General features: G+C 41.5%; 1 protein-coding gene across 1 annotated transcript; it reads left to right on the top strand.

Moving 5' to 3' along the window:
* The first annotated feature begins 870 nt into the window (after positions 1-870).
* On the top strand, positions 871-17,548 carry LOC146622219 (pituitary tumor-transforming gene 1 protein-interacting protein). The gene is made up of 7 exons (XM_085366113.1): positions 871-1,145; positions 1,368-1,414; positions 3,367-3,475; positions 6,650-6,758; positions 7,871-7,936; positions 12,788-12,834; positions 17,175-17,548. Exons 1-7 carry the CDS (start codon positions 1,025-1,027, stop codon positions 17,222-17,224), a joined length of 549 nt encoding a protein of 182 aa, XP_085222239.1. The 5' UTR covers positions 871-1,024; the 3' UTR covers positions 17,225-17,548.
* Positions 17,549-25,260: the final 7,712 nt, after the last annotated feature.

The raw sequence follows: 25,260 nt of genomic DNA, 5'->3' as shown, positions 1-25,260 counted from the left end.
TGCGATCCTCTATGCTGTTGCATGCTGGGGGAGCAGGCTGAGGGTCGCAGATGCCAACAGACTTAATAAACTGATCCGTAAGGCCAGCAATGTTGTGGGGATGGAGCTGGACTCCCTCAAGGTGGTGTCGGAGAGGCGGATGCTGTCCAAGATAAAGACAATGTTGGATAACACCTCCCACCCACTCCATGACATGTTGGTCAGTCACAGGAGCTCGTTCAGTGAGAGACTGAGATTACCGAAAAGCACCACTGAACGACACAGGAAATCATTCCTGCCTGTGGCCATCTCCCTGTACAACGCATCCACTTAACACACTGTTTGCTGCTACAACTACACATGTTTCTTTTCCAACTATTTATTTATAAGTGACTTATGTATGTATGTATGTATATATATGTATATATTGTACTATTCTTAGTTAGCGTATTGTCTGTCTTGTCTTAATGTTGGTTTAAAATGGAGCACTGTAACAAAAAATAATTTCCCCCAGGGATCAATAAAGTATTCTGATTCTGATTCTGATATATATATATATATATATATATATATATATATATATATATATATATATATATATATATATATATGTATATATATATATATGTATATGTATGTATATATGTATATATATATATATATATATATATATATATATATATATATATATATATATATATATATATATATATATATATATATGTATATATGTGTATATATGTATATATGTATATATATGTATATATATACAGTGAAAGAGTTCAAGAGTTTCGTTTCTTGGTAAATACACGGGCGGGTATTTGTGTGTGAGATTAAAGCATTAACTCCTCCCGCCCGGGCTGTCTAGATTACACCAAACAAGGTAACCCTAGACAGCAAGGAAACAGCACAGCAGCGGGTTGAAGGCAAAACGGAAACAACAGAGATTGTCAGGAGTCGTTTGTTGTGGACTAGCTGACATTCTGCGTTGTTACACGCAGTTAAGACTCACAGCTGTTTTGTTTTGTTTCGTGTGTGTTTCGCTATGCCTTCGTTTGGAGCACTGGGACATACTCTGTCCACTTCGTTGATTTTTGCCGTCGCCTTCCTCTGTGTTAGCTTTGTTAGCCAGGGGGAATGCCAAGCAACTCAAGCGCCACCAACTCGTAAGTATAAGTGGAGTTTTAAAAATCTGCCCACTGACTTTTTTTTTTTACAATCATCTAGCTTATTTTTATCCAGCACGTGCCTTTAAAGCCAGTTCATAAGTATGTCAGCTCAGTAGTTGGGAAATATTTAAAATACGTCACGACTGAGTGTGACTTCGACCACAGCTTTCTGCTTGTTTTTAACGCGGCACTTATTTAGTGTGTTTGTCTGTCTTTCAGCCTGCTCTTCCTATAAAAACTGTGACACCTGCGTCCCACACGCCAAGGTAAGGCTGTCAGCAGTGGTTGTGTTCGTTTGTACGCGATAAACCAAACCTTACCAAACCTTTGCTCAATGCAACAAACTTGTAAACGCTGGATTTATGATCCCTCGTTTGCGTCTTCGCATTTGGCGTCCTACATTATTCCGTGTTCTCGCCAGGCCGCATGAGAGAAACTAAGTGTGGATTACTGCGTTAAACCCCACATGCTGCATTTACAAATCAACAGAAATCACTCACTGTCAGTTTTCTGAAGGTCATTTTGTTGTTACTAGGAAATGCAGCATTGAGTTCAGATAGACAGCAGCAAAAATCCAAACTGGGCCTTATTATCCCCCCCGAAAAAGAGAAAGGACAGTTGGGAGAACTCACCATCCTGCGCATTACTGTGACAGTGGTTTGGATGGGAGAATGGTGAATGTTTTCCAGTAGAAGATCAAAATTTGGGAAATATACTGATTTATTTATTTTCTGGTTAATGCTGCACCACACCCCTCATTTAGTAGTCCTTTGTGGATAGCTTTATGCAGTACCCTTTTCTAACTGAAAGACTTAATTGACACAAAGCAATTTTACTAATCTAAGCCAAGTTGGCAAACTTGGTGTAAAAGTCATTAAAACAAAAGTGATCCTCGACATATTAGCCAAAATTCTGGCTCACACATGAGTTGTGTTCCCACCTGGCAGATCTATCACTTAATTACAGATATGCCACATCTCAACTCATCGTGTGTGTGTGTGTGTGTGTGTGTGTGTGTGTGTAAAACACGCCTGTCCACATGTACAGGCCCATCTTAAGTTTGCCAGTGAACATGTAAATGATTCAGAGAAACATGAAACCAAGTGGACGTCTTTGACACCCGACCCACCGTGGTTGCCTCTATTCGCCCAATCAGCATTATGCATTGGGGCTGTTTTTCTGCTAAGGGTAGAGCATAACTTGGGAATCAATGGTGGCACGGTGAACAGCACTGTTACCTCACAGCAAGAAGGTCCTGAGTTTGATTCCACCCCCTGGCCGGGGCCTTTCTGTGTGGAGTTTTCTCTTTGTGTTTGCGTGGGTTCTCTCGGGATACTCTGCCTTCCTCCCCCAGTTTAAAGACATGCAGTTGGTGGGGTTAGGTTAATTGGTAATTCTAAATTGTCCATATGTGTAAATGTGGAGTGAACGGTTGTCTCTCTCTGTGTTCGCCCTGCGACAGCCTGGCGACCTGTCCAGGGTGTACCCCGCCTCTCACCATATTGTAACTGGGATAGGCTCCAGCCTATGTTTTTAAATACACTGTCATTTACATATAATTTCCACTTAGTGATGCACAGAAATGGACTTTTCAGTCCTTCAGTGTAAGAAGGACTGAAAAGATTTTTTTTTAAGATTTTGTGGAGGTGGTAAGGTAGGTTGTGTCTGCTGGTAGACTTTCCTGAGGAGTATAGTAATGTTCTATTATCGCTTAGTTTCTGAGGTTTTTTTTGGACAGCAAAATATCCACGTCAACTAATATCTGGCTGATATCAAGTGCTACAGAAATGATGTTGTTCACATCCTGAAGAGGATTGCAGTATCTGGACATTAAAAACAAACTGCAGATAATAAATGAATAAATAGTTTATGGTACTTACATTCTTATTTGTTCAACAAGGACACGTCCACAAAATGATGTCACTTTTATGAAACTTGAAGCATAAATGTAATCAGCACAGGTAAAACATTAACGCTATGCTGTAAATAAACCCTGTTCATGACTTTAATGTCATAGATTCCACGTTTAGTGCGGTGAAATCTAATGACGAGTTTTTAGTCTCGTTTAACACCCACATGTAGGAATAAATACAAATGAAATGTGTGGCAAAATGCTAACTGTTTATTTTTAAGAATCATTCCTGTGGCATTCTTCATTCGTGCATCCTAACTATTATACTCAGCAGAATCATACCTTACATGTGTCTGTCTGTTGCAGTGTCTCTGGTGCTTTACCACAAACAACTGCACAGAGTATCCAGTGACCTGGTTGCTGCCTCCGGCTAAACTATGCCCATTGTCCCAGGCCCGCTGGGGAGTGTGCTGGCGTAAGTTCATCAGACTTATTATTGTGATGTTAAATGTGGTGTTTCCTTTTTGCATTTGTGTTTCATTTGACACAGAATAAGTTACATACATATTGGGGAAATGATTTGAGGAACTTGGTGTTCAGTATGCTGGAAATGTAACTCTTCAACCTACGCGTTAAAAGAAAAAGTAGGTAAAAGGGTATTAAAGCATAAAAACAAAAGCTCTTCATCCAAAACAGCAACCTGTTATATTCACAGATGTGCGTCCTAAAATGACCTCCTGTATGTCGGTGGGTCTGAGGGGAGGGATTTATCATTAGGCATGCAGCGGTGTGAAAGTAGCACCAACACTTTCTGTTCCTCTCAGGTCACTTCAGTTGTAGTGGGTGCATTTAAAGATCCAGCACATCGTTCTTGCTTCACTCCACCTGCTCCCTCTTGTTTCTTTAGAAAAAAAGTTGTACTCCACAAGAGACGTTATCCATTGTCTCTGTAGGCAGGCAGGAGCATTTGCAGCAATAATATGCAACAGACACACCAATCCTAGGAACACATGTTTTCCATAACCAGGAAGAACAAACCCACACACACTGACTGGAGTTATTTTTGCTTTAGATTCATTTTCAGTTTACCTTTTCTCATACTTTAAGTTACTACTTTTTTTTATACTTTCTAACCTAAAGGAAGTGAACCTGCCACAGTCCTGCTTTGCTGACTACAACATTAACTACAAATATTGTGGATAAATAGATTAGCTCAGCCAGGCACATACACGTGGCTCTTTGTACGTCCGTGTCCAGCAGCATCAGCAGGAACTCGCTGCCCAGTTAAATAAAGTGTTTTATAAAATCAAAACAATGTTTTACTTTTCAGCAGAGCAGTTCTTTTTCCCCACTGCATATTAATTATTGTAATTCCCCGCATGGTTTTTATAGTTTGTGCTGGAAATTCCTCTATAAATGTTTCAGTCGGTCCCACAGCTACACAGAACGGCTCGCCTATTCTTGCCCCGCTCTCCCAGCTGGTGCTCCGGCTCCTCTGCCACATATCTTTCTGAATTTGTCCTGATATGTCATCAGGGGTGTCCCAGCACCTCTTTCTTGCAGCTGTACCACAGATGATTCACAGCAGTAGGTTTCTCAGGCTGTCCTGGCTCTAGACATTTACATAAAGTCTTGCAGAAGTGTTTGGCTCTAAATCAAAGGTGACATGCTCAGTGAGCATAAAAGCACTACAGAGGTAGCACAGAAATGTACTGCCTGTCTTATCGCCAGGAGATCTATTTACAGTGAGAGCTAAGTGAACTGTAAATTTAAGTGTAGAGGGATTCAACTGGAATATTATAAATTATAATGTTGTTGCCTTATTTTACTGCCAAATGTTTGGCCCCTGAAATAAACCACCGTTCTTTTAACTTAACAAGTAAATGATCTTTCTCTTTCTCCCTAACACAGTAAAGTACGTTTAGCTTGACACTGCCAAACAGACTCCACAGCGAAGTAACCGAGCTAACGTGACCTAATGTTTGTATAAGACGTTAAAACTGATATTCAACTGACACAAATCGTATGTGAAAACCGGCTTATGTTATGTGTATTAATTACCCATAAAATTTTCACAGTCAACTGCAGCACCATGCAGGAAATATGACTGAGACCCTGCTCTTAGTCACAGTAGAGCAGACACCTCGGTGACGTATGTTCCACCTCACCAGAGTTAATGCTGATAACTCTCAGTGGTGAAATTAGTCTTTAGAGCCTAACCCATAAGTGTCAAAAACCTTTGAATGCTGGTGCAGTTTCTACTGAAAATGTAAATGTATATTCAGTACAGATGAGGAAAAAAACCATTGTTAATTCTGTTATTAATTTTCTCAGTCTTAAAAATAACAAGATAACTGATACGGTCGCACGGAGCCTACTGGAGCAGTAAGGTGTGTCAGTGTTCAAACTTCACTGGTAGCAAACAGAAAGTTGTGTAAATGCAAACACTTTATTGCTAATCGGGAACAGCTATAAAACCAAAAGGGTGCAAAAGGGCCGGCTACTGGCACAGCATTTAAATGTGATGCACTAACATCAGGCAAATGTTGTTGAATATAATGTGTAAATATTCCTCGTGTATGGAGTCGACACATGCTGTCATTTGAGTAGGTGGTAGTTACTTTGTGTTGACAGCTGGCAGCTCTTCTGTATCACGTACATTTTCAGATGGAAGGAAACTCTATTTACACCAGAGAGAACAGACAAAGTACACGTGACATGTCACATCTGGTTTTTACTTACAGTTGAACATGAAAAATACTGAGGTATGAACATACACTACCAGTCCAAAGTATGGAAGTAAAGTAGCCGCCCTTTGCTTTGTTGACAAACCCTCGGCCTTCTCTCAATGAGCTTCATGATGCAGTCACCTGAAATGGTTTTTACTTCACAGGTGTGCCTGTCAGGGTTCATTTGTGGAATTTCGTGCCTTCTTAATGGGGTTGGGACCATCAGTTGTGTTGTGCAGAACTCAGCTATCAGCTATGTACCAACCTAAGGGAAGAGAAACGACATTACATTAAGAGCTGAGGGTCGGTCAGTCTTTGCTAAAACTTTAAATGGGACTTGGAGTGCAGTTGGAAAAACCAACAAGTGCTACGATGAAACTGTCTCACACGAGGACGCCTCAGGAAAGGAAGACCAAGAGTCACCTCTGCTGCTTGGGATCCATTCATCCGAGTCACCAGCCTCAGAAATCACAGGTTAACAGCAGCTCAGATTAGAGCCCCGATAGATGCCACACAGAGCTCCAGTAGCAGACACAGAAACGTGAGCAGTTTTAGGCCACAGCTGCGCATGCGTGCATGCTGTGGTTTGTCCTGTAAAAGGAAAAGAGAAGACGCAGCAAAATGTGGGCACCACTCTGGCAGTGTTTCGGGGTCACGTGATCCCTCCCTCTGCAGAACAAAACCAGTTTCCATACGGTTAAGTCATTTGTGCTCTTTTTCTCTGGAAAGTGAGAGGCTTGTTTGTGGTTTGTCATGTTTGCAGTGCAATAACTTGCAGAAGCCAGCAGGTGGTGTCATTGACACATGTAGAGCACATTGTCATTACAGTGGCAGCGTGTGATGGCTTCTAGTTACCTTTATCACGTGGTCCAGTGAGATTATCTTCTTGTGAAAAATGAATAAATTCTCTTTTTTTTCAGTGAACTTTGAAGCCCTGATCATCTCCATGGCTGTGGTGTGTGGAGTCATTCTCCTCGCCATTGCCGTCTGTTGCTGCTGCTGCTGCTGCTGCAAGAAGCGCCCTTCAAGGTAACATTACAAGTCCGAGGTAACTGAGTAACAGGAGTTTTAGAAAGCTGTGTCAGATGCATGAAAGCACTTAGTGGGCCAATGCTTTTCGGGATGAAAGGGCACTACATGGGAGCACTTTTCACCTCAGGCTCACGCGGGCTGCTACAGAGTTAAAGCAACAGCTGTGTCCAGGAAAACACAGCATGTAGTGTTGAAATGGATTACAGAGAACAGTTTGGAGTAGATGTCACAGTTACTTCCTTACAGTTGTGTACTCATTATAATGGCAGAAAAAACAGGAAACAAGTGAAAGAAAACCAGAAAGATCCCTGCTTCTGCTAGCGCTAAAGAACCCAGGTTGCTCACATGCTACGATAATGTCAACATTCAGTGATTAGTCATGTTATCTGTGCTCAGGTATTTATTTCACCTTCAGTCTTTAGACTGCATCTTATCACTGTCTTTACAAAGTGAAGACGGAGGGGGTTTCTTTGTCAGACCACAAAGTCCACACTTTGTTTCATGGTTCATGTGGAAGCTTGAGTGGTTTTCACCCATGTCCTGTATAGGTGCAACTCATTGTTGCTGTTGCAAACATTACTTTGGCTTTTTAATCAAAGTAGAGCTCCTTTCATGCTCTCACTGTTGTTCCTGTAGGGAGGGTGAAAATGTCATGTCAGTCCGCTACAGTCTGGCCTGTCACTCACTTGCAGTCCTGTGGGTGCAGGAATCTCGTTCTTGTCTATCATGTGATTGAAAACTTGGGGAAAGCTCACATGTATTACTGTTATGCACACAGATATTAATTTAATATAATTACAGTCATGTTTTTGTCTTGTTTTACTCTTTTTGGGGGTTGCCTCCAAGCATTTTACTTTGCATGTTAAACCTTCTTTTGTATTTGGCATTTTCATTGTGGAACATAAAAAGAAAACACTCTCTGCACTCAGGCACACATTTCATGAGTCTTATATAAATGATGCATAGAACTTCAATCAGAGTAACCCTAAAGCTAATGTTAGTTTGTAGCTGCGTGTCATTTGTCACATCCAAAGTGTGTTTTTGTCATCTTCTGGTTCCACGAGGAGCAGTGATTCTGATGCTGCCTTCATGTCTCCTTCACTCTTAAGGTTTGACAGAGAAGAGGAGAGATCTGCCAAGAGGAGGGAGGAGATCAGACAGCGCGCTGAAGAACGGTGAGACCTAGACTCACACCTTAGTCTACACAGGTTGGAAATGTCTGCAACGGTGTTTATTTCAATAACACAGGAGCCTCTTTCTCTGCATTTAACTCCAAACCGATCTTTGCTGTGTCATTCCTCTCTGGATCAAACACTGCTCGTTATTTACAGAATATTTACACACGTACTCACGAAGTTACAGGTACATGTTTAGAGGTCACTGTTTGTTTTCCTTTACCCTGCTGCAGTGTTTTCTCAGTCACCACACTGCTGCATCAAGTAATTATTTGATCCTCTGCTGAATTTGTTGGCTTGCTCGCTTTTAAAGAAATGAACAGTCTTTCATTTTTGATGCTAATCACAACAGTTATATATTTTATATCAAGTGAACTTGGTTCAAATCTCAGACCAAGCGCACACCTACGAGTCGAATCCTATTCTGTCAGCGTGGTGGGTGGCATTGCCTTTCAGCATATCCCAGTAGGACTTGGATATAATTGTCCTAAAACAGAACAGTTCATCATCCCCCAACAAAAGAGTTCATTGTATGTTTGGGAGTCGAGCAACTGGTGTCCATCCAGCCTCAGCAAGTCCACGTCCCAAAGGAGAAGCTCCGGGTTCCTCTGCTGTCGTCCCAGAACACCGATTGGATTGTCAAAGCTGGGCAGCTGCTTCATGGTAATGTGCTCATAAATAGATTGGTTTACATCCTGTGTACTACAGTCAAAGAAACAGAATCATCCAGCAGTCAGCAGACCCGAAAGGCTTCCCTCTTCCTGCACCCCATAAATGTTTCAGCCTTCTCTTCTTGTTCTGTTCCTTTACTTCCAGTGCCAGGATAGCTGGCTGATATGTTTGTGAGCAGGGCAGTCGAGCCGAAAGATGGTCAGTAACTGTGGTTTATCATCACGCTTGGCGTGCTGGGCACATCGTGGCTCACTGTGCGCCTCGTGTGTTTGAGAAAGAATGAATTATCCGACCTCTGAGCTCTTCTCTCTCGTGCTGCAGAATTGAGTCAGGGTTTCCTGCAGTGAGCATGATCAAATCTCTGAAGTTGGAGTTAGTGCAGTGACCTACATAGATGCAGTTCATGTTGTCAACAGGACATTCGGAATAGATTGGACCCATCCTAAGAGAGACTAGTGCCTGTAGACAGTGCTGCTTGGCCTCCGGAGAGCCAGCTTGAAGCACAGAGTCATCCGAGCCCAGGCGGGCCGGGGAGTCGACCCATGCAGCTATATATTTCATATTTCACATGCTGATGTAGCAGGAGAGCTACCTAAGAATTTTAATTATAATTTTGTATCTGATCAAATGCTAAATTATTAAATCATTTTAATAAGTATCTCTTGAACCTCTTGTTTCAGTGCTGTTTAAGAAGTCTGCATGTCCATGTAACATGCTGCTCAGGCTGCTTATGTTACAGTCGGCTAACAGCCAGGATCTGTTCCTGTTGGCTTGTATCTGGTTTAGCTTGTCAATAAGCCAAAGTGTTGTAATGTGTCAAGTCTTAATGCACAACAATACTATGTGAGAAGTTCATTGTAATCCACTGACATGATGCTTGGGTAACACATACAGTTTCATGTATCTATGATGATAATATGGACTGAATATGGGCCAAAATTCGCAGCTGTTACTCCATTATTTGTGTCCATGCTCCTTGGCTGAGTCATGGTAACAGCTGGAGAAAAAAATCATACACACAGGCTTTTTTATGCCATGTATTCAGTTTGAATTTTGTTTTAATCTCATGTTGATATGACTCTTTAAGTATAGCCAAAATGCATGTTTTCTAAACTGATCACACATCCAGGGTATTGAAGCTGTGATATGTCATGATACTGATGCTCAAAGATGGTTCTAGAAACATTGTTTCAAAGAACAAAAGAGAATTTGGCTTTGTGACACTTGGAGCAGGTGCAAAATGAAGTTGGTTGCCGGTCTGAGCGAAAGGCTGAAGGTGTTTTTCAGCCTTGAAATTTTCTTATTATCTTTTGTATTTATGAAGTTCTCAGGCGTCAAGAATTTAAAGTAGTTCCCTTTTTATTAGATTTTTTTTTTCTTAGATTGCACAAATAACTGAAAGTTTCTTTTAGCCTTAACTTTTAACTGAACTTGAGTTGGGAAGGTTACTTTTGAATGTATTCCACTACAGATTACAGAGTACATGCCCTAAAATGTATTTTGTAACATTTTCCGTTACGTTACTCAACAAGAGTAACGTATTCTGAATGCTTTGGATTACTTAACATATTATCATGCTTTTTACAGCTACATGAATGTACTATTGCTGTGTGATCTATTAGTATTACTGAAGGTTACTCTCCACACCAACACCAACTAATGTTTAAATCTTAATATAAATGAGTAACAGTAGGTGGACATTAGGTAAGGGTGCACTTTTTGCAGCGATCTCGTATAGAAACTATTCTGCGCGTATATAAAACAGGTCCGCGGCTCCGAACCGTAGTATGGGGACCTCTGGCTGATACGTCGGGTTCATGTCGGGCTCGCAGCTGAAAACTAGCTTTACTTTGTTGTGTGGGTCAACTTTGCTAGCGAGAGACAGAGAGAGGCGTTGAAAGACTGCTCCAACGGAGCTTATTATTTCAGAGGAAAACATGAACACAGTGTACAGCCGAGTCTTAATAGCTTACTTACAACTGGGCTCGTCAGGCTCTCTGTTTGGCTGCAGTGGTTATTATTATATTTACATGCTTCCAGCTCCCGTTTCTGCTCCGTGACAGCTCGTACTTTTCCTTTCTCTCCCTCCTCGCTCACAGACACATCACAGGTATGGCAGTCCATTCTCCCTGCAGCACGGACTACACTGCCCTGCATGCTTTAGGGCGATGCATGTAACACTCTGCCTGTTGCCTTCATATTAAATAATAAAAAATAAAAAAAATTTCTTCACGTCGTTATGACCGCGAGATTGAGACACGGGCGTTTGAGCCTCTTAATGCATGTTTTGTTTGGGTTTCCACCGGCGTGGAATTACCAAAAATAGAGAGGACATAGCCGAACATATGAAACAGGAAAGTACCGCCGTGTAATCCATTTATTTCAGCAAAGTAACTGTATTCTAAATACCACCCTTTTAAACGGTAACTGTAATGGAATACAGTTACTCATATTTTGTATTTTAAATGCGTAACGGCGGTACATGTACTCCGTTACTCCCCAACACCGCTTGTAGTATCCCATTTTCATAAATTATGAGTGGTATTGTGATGATGGAGAAGTCGAGCACCTTCAAAACCTTTAGTCTGTGTAGTGAGCCAAGCTCAGTACTCACGTTCTTTCAACTTTCCCTTTTTTTCCGTCTTCCCTCCAACATGTTGAATGCAGCCATATTTATGTGGAGGGAATGTGAACGTGAGGCCTCTGGACTTCCACTACACAAAACCTGCCCCTCAGAAAGGCTGAGTGAGCAGCTTTACCACAGGCCTGTTGCTCTGTGAGTCACTGTCAGCTAAAATTTAGGAACATTTTTATGCCAGGAGTGCAAACTGATGCATTTTTCTTACTTGGTAAGCTGAATGTTATTGTGCTTATTGAAATGTTGTTTAAACGATGTCGTGCATAATAAGTATTTGGGAGTATTAGGTATTGATGGTTGCATAAGTGCCCACATATCATGACTGGCTGTTTGTAATGTTGTGGTGCAGTGTAGCTTAAATGTTTCTTGGCGAGTAAAGTGCTTGATGGGTTTGCTCTGTAAACTTGTGCATATGTAAACAGCTGTTTCAAAATAACAAAGCTGCAGAAACTTCTGGAATCGCCACTATTTCAGCCATGGTTCTCTGTAAAACCTGTTTTTCATTGGAGTCAACAGTAGAGCCAAAAACACTCATAGCTACTAACACACAGAGGAGAAATGGCATTCATCACCTGAACTCGGAGTTGCCTCCTTAGTGCTCAGCAGCCTTGTTGGTGACGCCTGTGAGCAGGTAATCGGTCATTATCTAAATAAACAGGCAGAGAGCCAGAACCTAAATTTACTGCACAGACTCACCAAAAGTTTCCAGAATCTAATGAAAAAGTTTGGTAACTTTTCCCAGACTTTGCCTGAAAGTCATGTGTAAAGTTTTTACAACAGTGCGGCTTCATCAGCAGCTCAGTCCAGAGTTACTGAACAAATACCACATTTATCTATGACTACTGCAGCCCAGCAAAAAAAACATAGTTGCTCAACCCTAAACATAGACTGGGATGAGTGCATATGTCTGCTGCTGTGCAACTGACACTGTCGTAAACCTTGACTCTGACATGCATCTCTGCAACAGTGCCAAAAAGTATTTGTCCCTTGCCTTGTTTGTTTGTTTTTGCATATTTTTCACACATTTTTAGATCATCAAACAAATTTGAGCATTAGACAAAGATAAACCAGCGAAATATAATATAGATGTGCATAGACGGGGTATTTTCACATGGGGCCAGGTAGGTTTGGGTTTGTCGGACAAATATGTGAAGAGCAGATAAAAAGAGAACTTAGGACGAGGGTGAAGACTTTTTAAGCAGCAGGAAAGGTTCTTCAGTCCAGCTGTTGATTTGGTGTCGGGAGCAGGACATCTGTAGCATTTCAGAATTGTCCCACAGAGTTGTTTTCAGGATTCACTGGGTGTCCCATTGTCTCATTACAGCTGACGTCTGTGTTGCAGTCATTTATTTCCATGTTGTTTCATTAAAGTTTGGATACTTGGCTGTATCCAAATATGGAGGCCCAGTTAGAGTTGAATGATGGCTCTCTACCTTGAGAGTTGTCTTTCTCTGGAGTGTATTTGGCACTAACAGAGTGAATACTTCCTGACCTGTTGACTAACTTCCTCTACTTTTTTTTTTTTTTTTTTTTTTTTACAGGAAGGTGGAGAGAATGGCACGCCACGATGAGATCAGGAGGAAGTATGGTGCGTATAGACTTTCCATATGGACTTTAGCTCCTTCTCTTTGATCATAGTGTTTGTTTCCAGCCCTCTCTGATGTACACTGAAGGTGAGGTGACCAGTAGGTCTAACACGGAGTAGCCAGCTCTGTGTTCTCTGTTCTGTGTGTGTCAGCAGTGTCTCTGATGCATGCTTAACTATTTTAAGAGTTTTTCAGTGTCAGTGACTTTGATTTCCACACCCTGGGCCACTGATACATTATTCAACAGAATATGCTTCGTCCCCAAGCAACCTACACTGTAGGTGTACATGAACTAGGCGACATAGGGTTTTCAAATTGATGCCATAGGTGCATAGGCTAGGAGGCTGGGGGAGCTGTCAGTATCTTTTACTTATCTCCTATTTATTAAATAAACACCTTTTTTCTATCGCTAACGGCTGTACAAAATGTAACATGAGACCATCCCTCACTTGAAGAGCCTGCAAAAATCCCAGGAATGTGGCATTTCTCCTCGCTGCCATACCAATTTGTCTAGCTCACCACTTCACCAGTTAACATGGGCTAACCTGAGCTGGACAACATTGTTATTATACTGATATTCAGTATTAATGCTGGTCTTTCAGTTGTGTTACAATAGATATGACACACTCCACACACAATAGTGCACCATAATAATGGCTAAGCTGCTGGTGTCATCAATAAGAGTGGCAATAATAAAAGCTTGAATGTTTTCATGATCCATGAACTCAAATGAAGCTTTGCCAGTTTAGTTAGCAAAACGTTTGTGTGTAATAAACGGCTGCCTGAGCTGTGCTGTAATTAAAAGCTAGGAGTTTTAGATGACCTAAAAGCAAATCCTATTTTTTGTGGAGCTAATTTAATCTCCGTGTTTGTATGCAGTCAAAGTAGCGGTCCCTGCTAGGCATGGGAAAATATGACAACCACTCTCCGGTGCTCAGAGTTGTGACTGAAATGTTTATGCAATAAAATCTGTTTTTAAGCAGCTGAAGGTACAAAAATAGTCAAACTTTAAAACCTGATCACTACCTCGCATTTGTTGCCACATGCTTTAACTTAATCAGAGCATTTTTGCTGTCAGTGAAACAGGAAATATTCTAAAAATAAATGAGTCATGAGCAAACTACGAGTGTGCGCTGCAGCAAAGTATAGAAGAAGTATCAACATCACACAGCACTGCTTTCTATTTCCAATCAATGCACTGATTCTAATCCATCGCTCTGCCCTCTGCAGGGAAGTGGGCGGTAAGGGTTGGCCTGTCAGCGGCTCGATAAAGACAGACTCGTTCGTTCCGTAGATGTGGGAGAAGCTCGAGTGTCCGTGCGTCGTGTCTGTCCATCCGTTCACTGTAGTAAGATGTCAGGTTATGTGGGTTGAGTGTAACGACTGCACGACAGAGTGATGGATGGTGGTCTGTTTCTTAGGCCTGCAGCTCTCATTAGTTTCCTTCCACAGGGGCTTTAGTAGAGACTGCTCTCCTTTCACATTTGGTCTGGTCGGTTCTCTACAACTACAATCCACATCCTCTTATTTCCTTGAAATCAGACACAGCGGAAGATTCCCTGAGGGTGGGTCAGGAGGTTATTCAGCAAAACTGGAAATGATCTCTTGTCATTACCAGTTGAAAATATCCCAGAAAGACAGCACAGATTTGAATTACACGTTTCACTTTTTGCAGTTTAACCCCAGCGCTCTGTCATAGCCTGCATTTAGTTAAGTTTTATTTTTAGGGAGCAGCTGCTGCTTCAAGGTGTTTTATAAAGTCATGTAGAGACTCTACAATAATACGAAACTGTGAACACTAGACTTCTACAGTTCTACAGCATGGCGCTGAATGAGCATTAACTATTGTACAGTTGGAGGTTTATTTTGGTTCAAGTCTGAAATGAATCCTGTATCACTGCAGTTTGCTTCAAAAAGCCCTCGTCGACTGGAAGAGTGTGAGAATGGCTGGCAGATTGGTGTTGTAGTGAACCGCTCTGGTAAAAAGAGCTTTCAGTTCAGCTGCACCTATGGTCATGAGCTGTGGGCAGTGACAAACAGAATGAGGTTGGATACAAATGGCAGAATCAGCTTAGTCTCCAGGAGGACTCGACTCAGCCTTTAGACATTCGAGAATGTAACCAGCTGAGGAGGTTCAGGCAGCTGATCAGGATGTCTAAGCATTGAGGATTAAACTCAGATCACATTGGAGAGAGACAGCTTTTTCCATCAGGCCATCAGACTGCTGAACACGTCATAGACACCTCAGCTTCACTACTGGAACTTCAACATTATGCACTCCATACTGTATATAAATGCCACTTGTTTTGCACATATTCAACTCTGTATATTTTATATATTTTATTATTATTATTATTATTTTATTTTATTTTTTTACTATTTAATTTGTAAAAATGTGTATACACACACACACACACACACGTAGGAAAATATTTAGTATACACATCCAGAAATGCATACACTATTATATATTGTACATATATATATTAGTTTCAGGTTGGCCATTCTTGTATTTTGCTCGTTTGTGTTGTTGTGTTTGCACATCTCTGTTGCTTGTGGGGCTCGCACACAAGAATTTCACTCGCATGTGCTGTGCCAGTGTGCCTGCACATGTGATGTGACAATAAAAAGTGATTTGATTTTGATTTGAGAGGTTATACATCCTGTCTGGCGAAACATTGCTGGGGTAACACCCTGCTTCACCTGCTCACACCAGGAGGATGGTGCAAACTGACTTTGTTAAATCTGTGGAAATGCAATAAAGCATGATTAGGGCCTAAAGTCATTACTTTGCCATTTATGTAGTCCAGTAATTAGAGGGCCGTAGAATGTGAGAATAGCCCGTGTAACCTATAATCCATTTTAATCATGAATGAAATCAACTTTTCACGCTTAAAACGAGCATCGACTATGAAGACACACCATGCTTATTATATTGGCATTATTATCAGAATCTTATGTAAAGAAAAAATTTCAAACAGCAGCAGTGGAGTGCCGCCAGGTTACATTATCAACCCAAAATGCAGCAACAGTGGCCATAATGTGCTTAAACATGAGGACAGCATCGTTCTGCAGGAGAAGGCTCCTCCTATATTGAAATAGTTGGAAATGCTTTACGCATTCAGTGTTTGGTATTTGTGCACTAACTGCCATCGATTAATCAGTTTCTTAGTGGCAGCGAGAGTGTCCCTTTTAATGTGTATTGATCCGTGGACGTGGAAAGTTCAGGCTCTGCAGGAGAACTGTGCAGGTTCAAACCTCAGTAACACTTGGAGTATGAAGAACAACTTTATAGTTTAACCTGCTTGTGGCCTTCATCAAGGTTAGAGGTGCATTGATCCAACTTATTCCACGTACTCCTCAGAAGCCATTGTTGAATAAATACGCTGTTTTCTTCAGTCAGCCTTGGAATCATTTGTTTGTGTGTAAGACGACAGCAGGCCTGACTGAAACGTTTATTAACTAAACCAAAGGTAAGAAAGAAATGCATCTGGAAATATACTGTAACCTGCACTTGAGTAAAATAATTAATAACACCAGGACAGAGATAAATGACGCAAGAAAATGACTTTATTAGTGAGCCTGTTTATTTGCACTGGGCTTATTTAGGTGAGCCTTCATTGCACTCTGCGGTTATTAATGCTCGTGCTAGTTTCTCCTTTCACCTGCTGCATTTCTCATGTAAAGTTCCACCAAAACATGTTCTCACGAGAACAAAAAGGCCAGGACCAAACATGAGGGATATTGGGAAGCCGAGCAGGAGAGAATCCTCTGAACTTTCCAGTCAAATCATTTCATCAAAGTTTGCTTCAAACAAAAACGACTGCAAACACTCTTCTGTTATGTTGGTGCTTATTAGCTACCAGTCTGCTCCTCATGGCTTAGTGAACACAACATAGTTAATTAATGTTATCATAAAACAAAGTACAGACATCCTTCTAAACGGCAAAGATATGGAGGAGAAAACCGATTCAGAACAACCACAGACATCAGCAAAGATGTCTGCCGGTGACATGGCACACACAGTAATATGCAGTTAATAAAAGTCCATAGGAACGGTTACAAAATTGATAAGGTGGGCAGTTGTTTTCATTGCCCATAGAAATAAATAATTCCATTGATCGTGTGTATGAAAAACTTGCTGATGGCGGTTTAGCAGCACATGCTGTCATACTGCATTCATTGTTAATGAAACATCAGCGTGAACAGAATATCCGGGATGGATTTCCCAGTTTGTCCTCAGACTGATGCTTCCTCCAAGGCATCTCTGGAAAATGTGGAGCAGAATTTGACCCAGCATGACTTTGTCTGTTTTCATTTTGTCTCCACGTTGTGTGTGCAGGTCTGATGGGCGACACGGACCACCCGTACAGCAAGTTTGAGAACGAGTAAAGCAGCTGCAACGGAGGACGTCCGCGGGCCGCGGCTCTCACGGCTTTGCTTTTAGCTCGGAGTGATTTTCTCCCACACAGTGCTGCAGAGCAGCAGCTGTCCGGTGATCTCGTTCAGACGTCAAACCTGATTGAAAATATTCTGAATTAGTTTAGCTTTGTGATTCTTTATGAAGGCAGTCGTGTGTGTTTAGTCGTTAAATCTTGTTTTTAAACTTTTTGCAAACCCTTTTTCTCTCTTTTTAAATGTTGTACTCTCACATCAATCTTTGCACTTTGTACATACGTTGATTAAACGGTGATGACTGTGTGTTTCGATTCATTAATAAACCTCTTTAAGCTTTTTTTGTTTGTTTTAAATGTATGAGCTTCTGAGAGAGTGCATAAAGTGAGAGCATGATAAATTGCTGAGTGTAGCCCTGTCATAGACGACAGCACAAGCTGACCTCTGTCATTTTCCGATAACTTTTTAATTGAAAACATCGGGAAGGAGAATGTTGCTCCGAGTCGGACACCCACTAGTCTGCTTAATAACATGAAACTAAAATGCCTCAAAGCTGGACTGACCATGTTAACAAATGTTTTCCTCTCCGTCCACTGCTGTTCTCCCACTTCAGCGATGATCCACTTTAACCCTTTGATTATCAAGGCTGAAATAAAATGATTAATGATGAGCCTAAAAACTGCAAAATTGATGGCACTAAACCTCTCACTTTTATATCATTTTAATAAAGCAAATGCATTTATATTCACTTTTCAAAGCCCACATTAAAAATGGGTTGATTGTTCAAAATATTTTTGTATATTAGCGATTGTTGATTAGCAGTCCTTGGTTCAGCTGTTTTAGCTCCCAGTCTCTTCATGTTGACTGTTCTGAGCTTCTGTCCATCAGAAACAGGTTTGAACAGTGAACAACCTCTTGGCTCTGACACCATACAGACCCAAGAGTACAAAAAAACTGACCTCGTTATTTGCCCTGGTCCTGAAGATTACCCACAATAAATACATGACAGAAAATAAGGAAAAGCAGAGTGTGCATGCATGAATTCTGGATCGAGAACAGTCAACAGTTTGTAGAGAAACATTGTGGATTTAGATTTATTGTAATACCAGCGTAGTGAGGTGATGAGGAAGTTACATTCTCTGCCTGTTTTTGATCTATGTTATTACTCATGCTGTAGTTTTCTAAAGTGGCTGAAGACTGGAAAGATTCTGCAAGCCTGAAGCACAAAGACTCCCAACCGATGTGATTTTGGACACGATACAGAGATGTATGAAACTCAGTTTAGCTGTGTGATCGATCTGTTAGCTTTCAGAGTTGAATCAAATATGACTCCACGATTTAGGGCGGAAACAAATGTAAAAGATGATGTTACGTCTGCTCTTTGAATGTTTGAAGGGTTCTGTTCAATAACACAACATTAAGATTGAAGTGGTGGGTTGAACCTGGAGCCGTGACTTAAATGTATAAATATTAGTCTCGGCGCCTGTCACATGGTTTAGTATGCAGCTACATACTCTCACAGCAGTGTCCTTCTCAATGCATTATTGCTACTATACCTATATAATGTTAAATAATATGAAATTTGGGGGTTTAAACCTAATGAACCAATCGTTTCAGCTATAGCGGGGGGCTAACATGTCAGAGCCGTGCTCGGGAATGACCATCAGACTCCTCAGTAAAGGGACACATGAAGAAAAAGGAATCTCCTCTCCTCACATTACCTGTCAGCATTCAGGTTCAGTTCCCTCACTGCCATGTGGTGCCGCCAGTGTACGTGGTTACCTCAGTCAAGCACGCAGGCTTGGTTCCCTTTTTAGAAGCCTTTTGTTAGCTTTTTATTATGACACTAATGACATATAAATAATGCAGCTGTCTAGATATGAATAAATGTATATCATGGTCAATCTGCAGTCAATCTATAATAGCTACTATCTATACTATATATATGTTTTTCCAAATAAAGCCTAATATTCTGGTTATTCCAAAGAACTGAATTAAATGAAAGGTTGGATATGCTGAGTATGGATGTCTCATCTTATCACTGGCATATGGTCAGGACCTGCTGGGATAATATTTTAAAGCACTATACCAGTCATTTTTCAACATGAATGATCGCGTGATCAACCTCAATTAAAGTCCTTCACTATGTGGAATAGACGCCATGAGACCGCATCCAGATGTTCTGTGTTGGTGCCAAAACTGTTGTGGGATTTGAAATAGATGAGAAGTTTCTTCTAATTTGTGATTAAAGTAAAATACATACATTAAAGACATACACCAATCAGGCATAACATTTTAACACAAGCGTGTTAAATAATAATGGTAAATGGACTGATTCTTATACAGTACTTTTCTACTCTCCCACACAAGCACTGTTATCTATGCTTTCTAACTCTATCATTCATACTCCGATGGATGCATCAGAGAGCAAGTCAGGCTATGCAAACCGGGCAGCCAGGGACCGACCACCAACCATCCGATCAGCAGCTGACCTGTTCTACCTCCTGCGCTACAGCCACCCTAATATGGGGTAGGCAAAAAATGTGATGTATTAGAAGCAGGAAAAATTGGCAAGCTAAACGACTGGGTCAGACTACCTCCAAAACTGCAGCTTTTGTGGGACGGTCCCATTGTACAGTGATCAGTCTTTATCAAAAGTGGTCCAAGGAAGGAACAGTGATGAACAAGTGACAGAGTCATGGGCAGCTTGTTGACACAGGTAGGTAGTGAAGGCTGCCCTGTGTGGTCTGATCCAACCAATCCAACCAGTAAGCTACTGTTGCTGAAACCACCAAAAAAAGTCAATGCTGGTTCTGATAGAAAGGTGTCAGAATACATAGCGTTACACAGTTTGTTGCGTTTGGGGCTGCATAGCCAGAGAGCAGTCAGGGTGCCCATAGTAACCCATGTAAAGCACCAACGAAGGAGACGTGAGCATCAGGACTGAACTATGGAGCAATGGAAGAAGGTGATCTGATGAATCACATTTTCTTTGGCATCGCATGAATAGCTGGGTTGCGTCACTTACCTCAGGAACACCTCGCACAGGAATGCACTATGAGAAGAAGCTGACAGAGGCAATGTGATGCTTTGGGCAAACCTTGGGAGTGGCACGAGCATCTACCTAAGCATTGTTGCCATGTAGACGTTTTCATGGAAATGGTATTCCCTGATGGCCGTTGCCTCTTTCAGCAGAAAACGTACCCTGCCTCAAAGCAAAAACAGTTCATGAATTGTTTGAGAAGCACAACAACAACAAGCTTGAGGTGTTGGCTTGGGCTCCAAATTCCCCAGATCCCATCTCGAGCATCTGTGGGATGTGCTGGACAAGCAAGTCTCATCCACGGAGGCCCCCACCTCACAACTTAAAAGATCTTGGTGCAGATACCACAGCTCACCTTCGGGGGTCCAGTGGAATCCATGTCTTGATTACGCTGTTTGTTTGTTTTTTGCTCCAGTTTTGGTGTGTTGAATGACTTTGCCCTTATTAGGAGGAGGAGTTGGCCGTCCAATTGGGGTCTGAAATGTGGGGCCTCCCTGCTGCTACGGAGTCAGGGCGGTCTGCATCTCCCCACGCCAGGGAAAAGGGTAACACCACCTGGGTCTGGGTGCCTTTTCCCCCTCCAGGGGCAAGGGTACCTAGAACCGGTTCTTAGAGTACGCTTGGGGAGTGTGATTGTGTGTACAGTGTCTATTTATGTCGGTCTCCACGTTGGGTGAGTGTGGAGTAAGTGTATATGAGAGCATGAGGGTGGGAATGGATGTTTGTATCTGTGTGTGTCTGTATGTCTGTGTCCATATGTCAGGTTGGGTGTCAGACACCACCTCTCTGGGGACATCTCAGGCCCTCCAAGGTATGGAGGCCTATCTCCCCCCACCACTTTCCCTGCCAGTGGCGGACTCCCTCAGACATCGGTGCATTGGTGGTCCTTGGCTCTGAGAGCCTCTGAATGTCTGGAGCCTGGATCTCCTCCATACCTGCTTCATGCCCAGGAGGACGGGTCCATGGCTCCCCACACCCTGTAGCACAGTGGTTCCCAAACTTTTTTTGCTGGGCCCCCCTTTGTTTTGCAAGAAAAATGTTCGCCCCCCCCCCCACACACACACACACGCACGTGTGTACGCACATGCACGCACACATCCTCTAACCACACACGCCCATATTTTGCTCCATTGCGGTTTATTTCACACCTCAAACATTTAGTAAACAATTAAGCAAATACAATAATCTGCAATAAATCACAGGTAGTAATAAAATAAACTACTAACTCTTTTACGCTACGTCCGCACCTACACGGGTATTTTTGAAAACAAACTGTGGGATCCTGTTTGTCTGTGATTTAAACAGCCCAGTGCTGCTCCTGACGCAGGGAAACCAGTCCTGCAGGGAGACCTACCTCGGCACCTGTGCAGGTGAAGCCAAAGGGAAGATTTGCTTCAACGTATTTTCTACTCTTTGGCTTAGAATGAAGTTTGTTTGGAAACATATTCAGCGATGCTTCATCTCCTGCTTTGCGTTTCTGTAGGCGCCCGTGCTAGCAGTGTCCAAGCGTTTTGTTTTTTTCCCCCTTTTCATCCTGCGCCCCCCCTGCCATGGCTCTGCGCCCCCCCCTAGGGGCGGGCCCCACACTTTGGGAAGGTCTGCTCTAGCAGATCATTACATGAAGGAACCTTTTAAAAACAAGAGCGCTCATGCTCACAGGTGTACACACAGGTGCTCACAGACACAAACGACACCATTTTTGGCTCCTACCTCAAAGCACACTGTGTGCTGTCGATCTTATGTGCTGCACAATAATGTTCAATATTCAGTGTTTACTGTTATTTTCACATAGATCATCGCGATGATGTTGTTTATTATGTTGCTCTTTTTTTTTTTGCTTGTTTTCTCTTTTTTCTTTCTCAACAGGTGATCCAGGTGATCAATATTTGGATTTTTTGTCTGTTTGTTTTGTTGGTTTTTGTTTTTTGCCCTTTATCACCGTCCCTCTTCCCCGCTGTTTTTCTTTCCCTCTTTCTTTCCCCCAGTCAAGTCTGTCCCGTGTGGAGCAAGTGAAAATAAGATAAACAATAAAAGCAAAGGTGAATCAAATAGACCAATACAGCAAGGCTGGGATGGTCCATTTGGTAAAGTAAATCCGTTGGGAATCTTTCTTCGCCTTTAGACAATAATTCTGATGGCAAAAGAGCCAAACGGGACAGGCGGAAGAAAAAAAGAAAAGAATAAAAGGAGGTGTCGTAACTGATGGCCTCCAGAACCTACAGTAAGCACTGTGGCTCCTGTTCAGGCTGTTAATGCCTCACACCTGAGATGTGAAAATACAAAAAACCACTTCCACATTCATTCTGATGCTTGGTTTGGGAAAGAAACCAACTAAATAATGTTTTGTGACATTTTGTATGTAAATCATGTAAACTTGTAAAGACTAAACCTGTCTTACAAAATGCATTTTCAAAAACTGTGTCAGTTGTTCCAGAAAATTAGGAAAATAAAATATGCTTATAACTGTACTTGTACCTGTACTTTTGGCTGTATTTTAGGAGAATGGAACCTGTTTTTCCTCTATCGATTTCTGAAGCATTTGAATAAAACAACACTTACTTTCTTTCAGAACAAGTAAATGAGACTCTTTCCTTCTACGTCAACATTAGTGTGTAAAAAAATCATTTTTAGTAGTTTTTATTTTGTTACTTAAACTAATTGGTGAAGTGAAATATCCTAAAAATATCCATTGTTACGTCAACATACATTTCCTATTCCAGTTTTTTTTTTCCTTTTTTGACCTTCTGGTTCTTTAGCCGTCAGAATTGTTGTCTGAAGACCAACAAGGATACCCAATGGATTTACTTTGCCAAATGGATCATCACGGCCTTGCCGTATTGGTCCATTTGATCGACCTTTGTTGTTATTATTTATTTTATTTTATTTTTAGTTGTTACAGATGGGACAGACATGACTGAGGGATAGGAAAGGGAGAAAGAAAAGAAAATCAGAAGGGAAGAGGGACAGTGAGAAAGGGCACAAAAAGAGAAAGAAAAGAAAAAAATCTCCTGGATCACCTGTTGAGAGAAAAAGAAGAGAAAACAAGCAAAAAAAACAGAGCAACATACTAAACACAACACCATCACGTTAATCTAGCTAAGTGTAAACAGCAGTAAATACTAAATATTCAATGTTGTTTTGTAGCAAGCAGGACCGACAGCACACAATGTGCTTGGAAATAGCAGCCAATAGAGGTGTAGTTTATGTCTATGGACAGTGAACACCCGTGTGCACACCTGTGTGGATCAGCGCGCTTGTATTCAAAAGGTTTCCACATGTAATGGTCTGCTAGAGGATGTAGAGAGCCATAGCCCCGTCCCCCAGGGAATGAAGCAGGCATGGAGGAGATCCAGGCCCCAGACATCCAGAGGCCCCAGAGTGCGAGAGCCCAAGGAGGACCACCGGAGGGGCATCCGTGCCACCCTCATGGGAAGAGCTGAGGAGAGCCCCAGATGAGGGGTCACCCAGTAGCCACGGAGCAGAAGTCAGAGGGGGCTGCAGTGGCGTGCCCGCCGGCTCTGCCGGCAGCCAGCTGTGCCAGAGTGAACCGCATATGCACACATATACAAGTACTCAGCACTCACCCACCCCTATTCCAGTTTTTAAGTCAACCAGGTTAATAAGGTTAACTAAAGGTTAACTAGAATTTACACTGCCGAATGGTCAGTTCTGAGTTACTGTAGTCATACTTTTTAGACTCAAGCACTTAACGTATATAAACATAAGCAAAATAAATCTTGCTTCTTTATATAGTGTATTTACTGCATGAAAAACATTTGAAAATTGCATTGAAATAAAGTTGTTTATCAGTTCTTGTCAGAGTTTCCTTCATATAGGTGCCCCATGTTTCACTACAGAGTAACTATTAGCATTAGTGAGATGTCGCCCGTTGTCAGACAAAACAGTGTCTACATTTCATTACTTGAGAGCTTTCTTAGGTTTTTAAACTTTCATAACCTTTGATTGAAGCTAGCAGGTAACATTTTTGAGTCCAGTAATAATCTGTGCTTTGGATGATAATAACAGATTGAGTGTTCATGTTCCTTGTTAGTTGACTTACACGTACGTTTGGGCTTTGAACACCTAAATTACCTCATATCATGTGAATTCCAAAAATCATGCAGGCTACTGACTGTGCTGGCTACACTAGTTAGCATTAAGGGAAAAAAAGTTTAGAGATTTGTACATTAGCTTAGCTATGGGTTGCTAACCGGCTTGTCTCAGCTAGCGATAGTACACTGATTGCCGCTCGGTATTAAGCACCTCCTTATGAATTTCAGTTTTTAAAGTGTTGTTTTCATAAAGAATAACCCATTCCAGACACCTAAACTTGAATCCTGTGTCACATCTTTTTTAAATACAGGACTAATTATAAAAGAGTAATGTGACCATTAGCTTGTCACTCACTGATTGAAGAAGTCGCATTGTCAAACATCAAGCTGAGCTATCACCGTGTTGGTGGAACTGGATTTGACTAGCAAGACATAAATCTGACTTCACTGCACGTTTGTTAGCGAGCAACTTGGTATTAATATGAAGCAAACCTGCTTTGAGACCATGAGTTACAAAATCAACACTATATTATGCTAACTTAAAAACAGCAACTGAGACCATAAAGTCATCAAGAAAGTGCTGCTGACATCACACATCAAGTGAGAAGTAGGAATAACCCTCTGCTGGTAATTAGAAAACAATGCAGGTCTATGGATCTTCCACTCAGACTTTCAGACCCAGGAACTATGCCCAGCTGTTACATGTTGTGCATGGATCAATGTGAGCTGATAAATGAATTCAATAAATTGACTTCACATGACAGGCCAGAGGTTCAGTCTTAAAACTAGCAGGGCTGAACAAGGTGTTATTATCAAATATAACTATTATTTGTAAATAAATAAATAAATAAATACCATAAAAAACCTTAATGTGTTACATTTAATAATTCTGTGTTATTGCTACAAGTGAATATAGCTGCTAATGATCCATAATGAGA

This window comes from Diplotaxodon limnothrissa, linkage group LG11 (genome assembly GCF_057381915.1).
Source record: "Diplotaxodon limnothrissa isolate DT_005_m linkage group LG11, D_limnothrissa_male_GT1.1, whole genome shotgun sequence".
NCBI classification, from domain to species: domain Eukaryota; kingdom Metazoa; phylum Chordata; class Actinopteri; order Cichliformes; family Cichlidae; genus Diplotaxodon; species Diplotaxodon limnothrissa.
Note: the sequence above shows the minus strand (reverse complement) of the source record. Positions and strands in the feature narration are given on the sequence as shown.